A 10879-nucleotide genomic window follows, 5' to 3' on the forward strand; every position below is an offset into this window, starting at 1 on the left:
ATTTACCGACGTAAATCAGTTTCGTTTCGTATAATGTGAGTTAATATGTAATCAAAACGCGAAAGTTTAAAATATTATAAGAACGGCAAATTTAGAAAATGTAAGCGCGCGAACGGCTGTGGTCCTATACAAAATTTTAATTTTGCACCTTTTTCTATTGACAAACTTGCTTGACCGGCTATATACATATAAAATATTCTGAACTGAAAGTGGGGATTTATTGTGACTCCGCCTGTTCAAATATTTTTGACCCGATTCGTGTACCCATGTTAATTTTGCAGACTGTATAGCCAGTCCGATTTCTAAGATCAAGTTCGCCATACATTTACTATGGCGTACTTGATCTTAGAAAAACGGACAGACTATACCTGAACGTGACGTCGCACTGCCATGCAGATTGATAATAAAATATACAAAATACTTATTATAACGGAATACATTTATACAACAATGATATATTTACTTATGTTGAGTTAGTCTGTCATGTCATAACAACATTTTAACTAGTTAGGTTTTAAACGTGAATTATTTGACTGGTTATTCACTGTATGGCATAAACCTATCCCTGTCCAAGTCATATTCTAATCAAATATGAACCGCGAACTCTCAGCGGCCAGTACGTACAGCAAGAAGGTTATTAGCGGATTAATGTCGCTGATTGGTAGTTATTGACATTATATGCATTTCATCTACACTTAGCTATGTACCATTAGTGTAATAAAGATGACTATTATTTCGTTTACCAGCTTTGATTACAGGCTCTGTAAACGCGTCGTCTTATTTGAATGTGGGCGTAATTGTGTATGTGTGCTAATTTGGCCCGAGAATTTGAACGGTAATGTTCCTAAAGGCGGTATCCATGGTTATATATGATCGCAGAGCTGGGGTAGCTGGGGTCATTTAGACTGGTCATATTTTTCATAAAAACGATTTCGACTGGCAAAGCATATTACTTTTTGGCAACCGGGTTTTTTAACCTAATTAGACCCCGCTGAATCCGAATTTGCCGGTTGCTTGATCGAATTCTTGACCGGAAGTGAGATATTTGACATTAAAGGTCCCTTTTTTTCGTTTTTCGTAAATAACTCTTAAACGGTGGCGCATAGCAAAAAATGGTCTATTACATAAGTAATCTACATAAAATTGCCTACAAGAAACATTCAGTACAATTTTTCGCTAGGATCAATATTCAAAGAGATTTCAACGCGGGAAATTTAATTATAATCACTTCTAAGGTCCCGTTTTTTAGGTTTTCGTAAATAACTCATAAACGGTGGCCAATATCAAAAAATGTTGTTAGACGTGAATAATCTACACTAAATTTTGAATAAAAAAGATTCAGTACACTTTTCGCAGGGATCAATATTTAAAAAGATAATAAAGAGGGAAAGTTAATTATAATAAATTCTAAGGTTCCTTGTTTTTATTTTTTCGTTAATAATTTGAAAAGTATGACTCATAGCAAAAAAAAACTTATACATAAATAATAAACGTAAAATTTCCTACAAGAAACATTTAGAACACTTTTCGCTAGGATCAATATTTAAAAAGACAAAGCAGCGGGTAAGTTAATTATAATCAATTTTAAAGTCCCTTTTTAGTTTTTTATAAATAACTCGTAAACGGTGTCCCATAGCAAAATAGGTTTTTAAGAACAAATTATCTACATAAAATTTCCTCCAAAAAACATCTAGAACACTTTTCTCTAGGATCAATATTTCAAGCGATATTAAAGAAAGAAAGTTAATTACAATCAGTTCACAGGTCACTTTTTTTCAGTTTTTCGTAAATAACTCGTAAACGGTGGCCCGTTGCAAAACAATATTCTACATAAATACTAAACATAAAATTGTCCACAAAAAAGGTTCTGTACACTTTTTCGCTACGATCAATATTTAAAGAGGTATTAAAGGGGGTAAGTTAATTATAATCAATTTTCAGGTCCCTATTTTTAGGTTTTCGTAAATGACTCGTAAAATAAGGCTCATAGCAAAATAAGTTCTTAATGTTCTTGTAAATAAATAATCGATATAAAATTTTCTACGAAAAACATATGGAACACTTTTCTCTTTTTAGGGTTCCGTACCTCAAAATGAAAATAAACCGGCCAAGCGCGAGTCGGACTCGCGTTGCAAGGGTTCCGTATATACCCAATTTTTAACAATGTATTTTGTATATGTGAAACGCGAGTGATTGCCTTTAAAAACCTATCGGGATCGGTTCAAAAACTAAGTAATGCCCGACTCGCGCTTGACTGCATAATTCTAATAGGTTTTCCTGTCATCTATAAAGGTTCTATTCTGTATATTTTTTCAAAATTTTAGACCCAATAGTTTCGGAGATAAAGCCCCTCCCCCCAAAATAAAACATTAAAATACAAAAAATGACCACCCCCCCCCCCCCTCCTTTATCTCCGAAACTACTGGGTCTACATTTTTAAAAACCTAAAAATAGGGACCTGGAAATTGAATATAATTAACTTACCCCCTTTAATACTTCTTTAAGGTGGTTCGCTTTTCATACAAAATTCAATCAAAGCTCATTAAGTAACTACACACTATTAGTACACAAATATTTCCGCATTTATCTTCTTTCGAATATTCGTTTGCGCGAAATTAACAGGAAAACAATGTTTCATACAGAAATCATGCAAAAATCATAGTTAACTTTTCATCAATTTTACGTATGTATGTGTCACAAATGTCGTGTACAGATACATTTGCGACGTTGCCATACCATTTCCGACGTTGCCGGGCTGACCACGGCTCGAATTTGGAGTGCCGTCATGTTTAGTGCAATTTTGTTGACACTGATATTTGACAGGTAGTTAATTGACCTAAGCGAGAAGTTCGTCAGCTTAGCTAAGAACTATCATGGCGTGTTATGCAAACAGTCGCTTTTTTGCTTGCAAACGGAAGATTCCCGGTTCGATCCCCAGTCATTGTATGCTGGAACATAACTTTTTGTATTTTTGTTACACCTAAATTTGGTATTGTTTTTTTTTTTATTTAATTTTTCTTATTATCATAAATAGATTATTAAGTATGGGCTACACGTATTCTTTTATTTTTACAAAGATAATTAGAAATTATACTCTTCCTAATCTCTCTGATTTTTACAATCAGGACTTCCTCACTGCAATAAAAACCGGGCAAGTGCGAGTCGGACTCGCGCACGAAGGGTTCCGTGCCATAATGCAAAAAAAAAACAAAAAAAAGCAAAAAAAAACGGTCACCCATCCAAGTACTGACCACTCCCGACGTTGCTTAACTTTGGTCAAAAATCACGTTTGTTGTATGGGAGCCCCATTCAAATCTTTATTTTATTCTGTTTTTAGTATTTGTTAATTGTTATAGCGGCAACAGAAATACATCATCTGTGAAAATTTCAATTGTCTAGCTATTACGGTTCGTGAGATACAGCCTGGTGACAGACGGACGGACGGACGGACGGACAGCGAAGTCTTAGTAATAGGGTCCCGTTTTACCCTTTGGGTACGGAACCCTAAAAAGAAGTGTATAAAATTTCCTGTGGTTAAAAATAATGGATTTTGTCTATGAATGAAAAACACAATTATTACTATAGTTTGTTTTTTTTAAGCATTAGAAATAAGGTAAACAATCTTGACGTGTCTTTTAATTGAAAAACACATTTTAAAAATAAGTTACGGCAAATATGTAACAATTATAAATCTAATACGATCATTTATATTCTTCTGCTTTCATAAGTAATCGTTTTTAGGGTTCCGTACCCAAAGTGTAAAACGGGACCCTATTACTAAGACTTCGCTGTCCGTCCGTCCGTCCGTCCGTCCGTCTGTCACCAGGCTGTATCTCACGAACCGTGCTTAGACAGTTGAAATTTTCACAGATGATGTATTTCTGTTGCCGCTATAACAACAAATACTAAAAACAGAATAAAATAAATATCTAAATGGGGCTCCCATACAACAAACGTGATTTTTGACCAAAGTTAAGCAACGTCGGGAGGGGTCAGTACTTGGATGGGTGACCGTTTTCTTTTTGCTTTTTTTTGTTGTTTTTTTTGCATTATGGTACGGAACCCTTCGTGCGCGAGTCCGACTCGCACTTGCCCGGTTTTTGATTTTTAAAAAAACCTGATAACACTGAGTATGTGGGGGAAGCGCTGCTGGCCTAGCGGAAAGCAATTCGGAGGTCGCGGGTTCTAACCCCGGCTTGTACCAATGATTTTTCGAACTTTTGTACGAAATAGCATTTGATACCTACCTATTTATACACCGATACCTATTTTTCGGTGAAAGAAAACAATGTGAGGAAACCGGACTAATCCAAATAAGTTTACTCTCTGGGTTGGAAGGTCAGGGCAGTCGATTTCGTAAAAACTAGTGCGCATGCCAATTCTGGGATTAGTTGCCAAGCGGAGATTGAATATCTGGGAGACCGACCAAAGCTTACAAAACATAAAAACTCAAAAATGCGCGTTTTCTCATAGACCTAGCTAAGAGATCAAACCCCTTATAGCAAATTTCATCGAAATCGTTAGAGCCGTTTCTGATACCATCCAAATATATAAATAAATAATTATATATCTAATAATTGCTCGTTTAAAGGTAAGATAACACAAAGGAGAAACAAAAAGAAATTACCTACTCGCACCAGTCTTGAACCCCAATCCTCTTGCACGTATTTCCACGAACATACCGTTACGCTATTGCAACATACTTACGTTGTGTGAAATTGTCTACTACAAGGATCACGGAAACACTGTTTGCATGTGTGAGTAATAGTAGGAAAAAGCGTGACAGCAACACTCCGTCGAATTAAAAAGGTGGTTTTTGCACAATGAAGTATTCAATGTTTATTTTAATAGTTCAATATTTACTTAAAGAGTGCGCGAAACATACTTTTAAGTATACAAATACCAAGACCATTTCACAAAAAAATAAAATCTGAAATTTTGCAAAAGTGGTGCCATCTAGCGAGAGTTAAGTTTTGAGTAACCTAGGCGAACCACCTTAAATATTGATCGTAGCGAAAAAGTGTACAGAACCTTTTTTGTGGACAATTTTATGTTTAGTATTTATGTAGAATATTGTTTTGCAACGGGCCACCGTTTACAAGTTATTTACGAAAAAATTAAAAAAAAGTGACCTGTGAACTGATTGTAATTAACTTTCTGCCTTTAATATCGCTTGAAATATTGATCCTAGAGAAAAGTGTTCTAGATTACCAATACCAAAAGTAAACGACCCAAGGGACCTAAAAGATTTGCGCCCTATTAGTATCTTACCTTACCTATCGAAAATAATGGAAAAGGTAGTGTATGATCAAGTGTCAAAATATTTAGAATCTAATAATATTTTACCCGAAAACCAATCAGGCTTTAGGAAGAAACGAGGTACCTCCACAGCCCTCCTTGATGTCATTGATGAGGTCCTGGCGGCGCAGGATATGGGAAAGGGTACGATAATGGTGTTATTAGATTTTTCGAGGGCATTTGATTGTATCAACATTTCGCTTCTGCTTTCTAAATTACGCTATTATGGTTTTGATGATCATTCAGTACGCTGGTTCGAAAGTTACTTCAAAGATCGTAAGCAAATCGTTAAATTGACGGGTGGGGATGGTTCTTGTTCGGCGTCCAATCCATGTCCGGTAAATAGAGGAGTCCCTCAGGGGTCCATTCTAGGTCCCCTTTTATTTATCCTATATAGCAGTGACATTATAAATTGTATAAAGCATTGCAAATACCAGCTATATGCTGATGATTTACAAATATTTTTGTCTTTCCACCCCAGTGATATCGCTTCGGCAGTAGAAAAGGTAAATGATGACTTAAAACGATTATCAGGATGGTCCTCTACAAATTGTCTCGTATTAAATCCAACAAAGTCGAAATACATGGTGCTCGGGTCTCAAAAACAGGCAAATGCTATTATTAATAAAGATCCAATTATACTGGTTAATGATGTAAGGGTAGCTCGTGTCGATGAAGCAAGAAATCTAGGACTTTTGTTTGATACTAATCTGCGGTTTGAAAATCACGTGGTAGAAACCGCTCGCAACTGTTTATATCGCTTAAAACTTTTATATAACATCCGAAACTTTCTCAGTGTCAACCTTCGATTGAGACTCTGTGAATCCTTGGTTTTATCCAAACTGAATTATTGTCTCACTGCATTTGGCCCATGCCTTCTGGCTCGTTCACAGCGTCTCATTCAAAGAGTACAAAATGCTTGCGCGAGATATTGTTTCAAAATACCTCCTAGGACACACATCACACCATACCTTAATAACTCGGATACGTTAAAAATGGCCGCTCGACAAGAACTTATGTTTGCATGCCTGCTATTTGACACTATCCAAACGAAACAGCCCTCTTATCTCTTTAAAAAACTCGTATGGCTCTCTAATACCCACCACCAACCTAGAACGTCACGAGCGGTCGTTTTACTGGTTCCCAGGCACAGCTCCGCTGCTTTTAGGGGGAGTTTTCGGTACCGTGCTAGTAAATGCTGGAACAATATTCCTCCACCGATCCGTCGCTTACGAAATAAACTTAGTTTCAAAAACAACTATCGTCTACACCTTTTAAAAGAACAAAAAGAAAAAGGCTGAAACTCCCTTGTCTTCATTCATTCATTTTTTGATGTTTCTTTAAATGTACTTATATATATGTCACTTATGTTACTTTCACGTAAAAAACCAGATCACACAATTTAAAAGATATTGCCGCGACTCGCATATATACACAATTACACATACTAAATCACACTAACACAACACTTACACAAATACTACATAAACATAAGGTACATCATAAAGCGTTGCACATTATGTAAGGTCCTGGCAGAATATCAGCGATGTGGCTTGCCGCATCATCATGCTGAGCCAGCGCCAATTCTCTGCCACGACACATGGTTATGTCCTTTTTTGTATAATAGTTTATCGTGTATAATAGTTTTTCTTTTAATTTAAGCTGCATTTAATAAATCTCTCTGTGTAATTACCATGTATGTTGTGGAAATGAATAAAGTGTTTATCTATCTATCTATCTATCTAGATGTTTTTTGGAGGAAATTTTATGTAGATGATTTGTTCTTAAAAACCTATTTTGCTATGGGACACCGTTTACGAGTTATTTACAAAAAACTAAAAAGGGACTTTAAAATTGATTATAATGAACTTACCCGGTGCTTTGTCTTTTTACATATTGATCCTAGCGAAAAGTGTTCTAAATATTTCTTGTAGGAAATTTTACGTTTATTATTTATGTATAAGATTTTTTTTTGCTGAGTCATACTTTTCAAATTGTTAACGAAAAAATAAAAACAAGGAACCTTAGAATTTATTATAATTAACTTTCGCACTTTATTATCTTTTTAAATATTGATCCCTGCGAAAAGTGTACTGAATCTTTTTTATTCAAAATTTTGTGTAGATTATTAACGTCTAACATCATTTTTTGATATTGGCCACCGTTTATGAGTTATTTACGAAAACCTAAAAAACGGGACCTTAGAAGTGATTATAATCAAATTTCCCGCGTTGAAATCTCTTTGAATATTGATCCTAGCGAAAAGTTGTACTGAATGTTTCTTGTAGGCAATTTTATGTAGATTACTTATGTAATAGAACATTTTTTGCTATGCGCCACCGTTTAAGAGTTATTTACGAGAAACGAAAAAAAGGGACCTTTAATGTCAAATATCTCACTTCCGGTCAAAATTTCGATCGAGCAACCGGCAAATTCGGATTCAGCGGGGTCTAATTAGGTTAAAAAACCCGGTTGCCAAAAAGTAATATGATTTGCCAGTCGCATCAAGAAGGAGAGCGATTTGGAATTTTTTTGTCTAGTCTAATTATTCAATGAGAAATCTTAATAGCCTGATTACTTACGTTGTGTAAACTATTTATTACTTACACAAACAGGATCAAATTTATCCACGTGGATTGGTTAAAGAAAATATTCAGTCTGGTTTAAAACATTAAATCGAAATTCACAGCCGACTCAGTAAATGCGTCAATCCAAACCAAAAGGGACCTTGTGGCGGAAAATGAGTTATACTACGGGATTGAAATCTATAGTTCATTTTTTTTAGCTTTAGAAAAAAGGCAAACAATCTTGATGTGTCTTTTAATTGAAAAACACGTTTTAAAAATAAGTTACGGCAAATATGTAACAATTATGAATCTAATTCGATCATTTATATTCTTCTGCTTTCATGAGTAAATAGTTACTGATTTTTAAAAACCGTTTTTCAATTAAAAGACATGTCAAGATCGCTTACCTTCTTTGTGCTTCTTTCTAATGCTAAAAAAACGAACTATAGATTTTAAGAGAAATTTTAATGCAATTAGAAATTTCCGTAGTTTCAATTCATAGTTCGTAATGCAATTACTTTTTGCCCAACACTGATTGTTACATACCTTTTTGCATTATTTGCTGTAACTTATATTTTTCAATAAAAAACCACGTCAAGATTGTTTAATGTTTAGCTACCTTTTTTCTAATGCTAAAAAAGACGAACTATACTAGTACTATTCATCTCATTCATTCTGATCAGGTGTGTTTAGGTATTTTTATTTCTCATCAGGCACCTATTTACTTACATAACATTAAATAAACTACTTATAGATACTTTTGTACCAAACAAACAAAATTTTAAAGACTCAAAAATAGGGTTACGATTTACATGATTACTTAGGCAACTTCTAACAAATATTTTGTCGACTGACACGCCATTTATAATAGTATACCTCACAAACAAATACTAATATCGATACAATCCACCCAGCGGCTAAAACTACATAACACCCCATGTACTGCTCGAAGTTCATTGCTGCCGTACTATCTGTCTTCTTTGTTTCTTGTATACTGACGTGATTTTTATACAATTTCTCAGTAAAACCTGCTTCCACCAATCGACCTAGAACAAGATTCAGAGACTCCGCCATCGGAGAAAACTTCTTAAAATACAAAACCGTTGGACTCGTCGCAATCATCTGTGGCACAATATGTATCTCTCCATAATGATTTAAAATAAAACTCTGGGCGGTAACCTTATTCATAGCCAGAACGTACTTCATGCCTCTCGATAAACTAACCATAGTATCATTGATTTCGGTGCTGTTGATGGGTTTCCAGTTGTTATACACTTCAGGGTCATCTATATAGAAATCCTTGAGAGCCGGCACACCACCGAATGGATAACCAGAATTTAAAATGTCTTCAAGATTTTCAAACTCTGGATATTTTGATTTATCTTTCATAGCGTGAATAAGTGATGTCTGGTAAAACGTTCTCATCATAAAACAGTAGAACGTCCATAAGAGAAACATGGTCAGAAAAGCCGGTTTGGATGGTAAAGTGGTCACGGGTACACCCATGCAAATTGTCCAAGAATAAAACAGGACACATGTTTGAGGCCGCGCCGATGCAATTCTTTTACTCAATTTCTCCCATAAATTACTTTTAACGAACAAGGCTACTAATATAATGAGTACAAAAGTGACAGCTAGACATATTCTAGCGTTCATTTGAAACGGACGAAGAAGTTTTTGCCAACCTGGAAGTGGTATCGCGGGATGAGTGACCCAAGCCATGTTTACCGAATGGTAATCTGTGGATAAATGAAACGCCTTAAATCTTGACAGCGTTATGGCGGCTGACGTCATGGAGAAGTTAGCGAGGTCGTAATATACATCTGCCAAAGATCCTAGCCAATTTCCGTCCTTGTCCAGTTGACCCCAGCCGGCGCCCCGATGCGGAGTCATCACCTTTAAGGTGGCGTTCAAAGATTCAGCGATAAGAAGTAAAAGGTCGCCGTCAGCCCCTTCTGGGATTCCCGTCTTCAGAGACATGAATGGGACTTGTTCAAACGTAGACACAATTATCTGGCATTTGTGTAAATTTCTGAGCTTCAAAGGATATACTTTTATGCAAGAATGATGAATGCAAGAGTCTGGAAGTGGTTTAGGTGGACTTATTTCACATTTCTCGTTATCATAAATAGAATATGTGAAGCCAACTATATTACTGGTTCCAGAGCTATCATTGATAATAACCACATTTAAGATCTTATGATTCCAGAATATGTCCATCGCTTTACGCTCGTCGCAGTTATTGCATATGACAATGAATTTTCCGGTATTGTCGAATTCCCTATGCCGCATCCAGTCCAGCGTGTTCATTATGTCAACCAAGTCTGATCCGAATATCACAAACTGCCTGATTCTGTCTGCGGATGATTCTTCGCCATGGAGAAATGCTCCTTTCCCGACGATCACACTTTTCCGATAAATTTGCATGAACGCAGTTAAACCGAGAAGAATTGAGGAGTTATGGAAAACCATGGTGACATATCTCCATTCAAAATTGTTTAGGGCTACCTTTGCCGCGCTGATGGCTAAGTTTTCGGCTGCGGTTATATTCTTGTTGAATAACATTAAGCCATTATTAAGCTCGCCATCGATTGGCATGTCGACCGACGTTAATCGGACTGTGACATCAAACGTAATGCACGAAACACATCGCGCCCATCACCGTACATTAGTTTTAATAATATATCGACAGCAAAAATTTACAATCTGTAGGTACAACAAAGTTGATGGAACTAATATGCATTAATAAAAACATTAATCGCCCGTTATCATAACATTACTAATATTAACACTACGTGGGTGTTAAGTCACATAGAGGCATTTACATACCCGACATACCGATAAGTAAATTTAAAGACTGGTAAGGAAACCAATTATGATGTCGCTGCAATTGTATTGGCTCGTAATGGAATCTACCTACTGAACCATATTAGCACAAATAAAAAAAAAGGACAATTCCAGTCTCAAATCCTTGGTAAAACTGGATCCAGTTGCACTGCACGCACGGACAGGCA

General features: G+C 35.9%; 1 protein-coding gene across 1 annotated transcript; it reads right to left on the minus strand.

Annotated features, from left to right (window-relative positions):
• Nucleotides 1-8696: 8696 nt before the first annotated feature.
• On the minus strand, nucleotides 8697-10521 carry LOC134664732 (uncharacterized). The gene has a single exon (XM_063521479.1). It carries the CDS (start codon nucleotides 10461-10463, stop codon nucleotides 8697-8699), a length of 1767 nt encoding a protein of 588 aa, XP_063377549.1. The 5' UTR covers nucleotides 10464-10521.
• Between the last annotated feature and the right edge of the window lie 358 nt (nucleotides 10522-10879).

This window comes from Cydia fagiglandana, chromosome 5, assembly GCF_963556715.1.
Source record: "Cydia fagiglandana chromosome 5, ilCydFagi1.1, whole genome shotgun sequence".
NCBI classification, from domain to species: domain Eukaryota; kingdom Metazoa; phylum Arthropoda; class Insecta; order Lepidoptera; family Tortricidae; genus Cydia; species Cydia fagiglandana.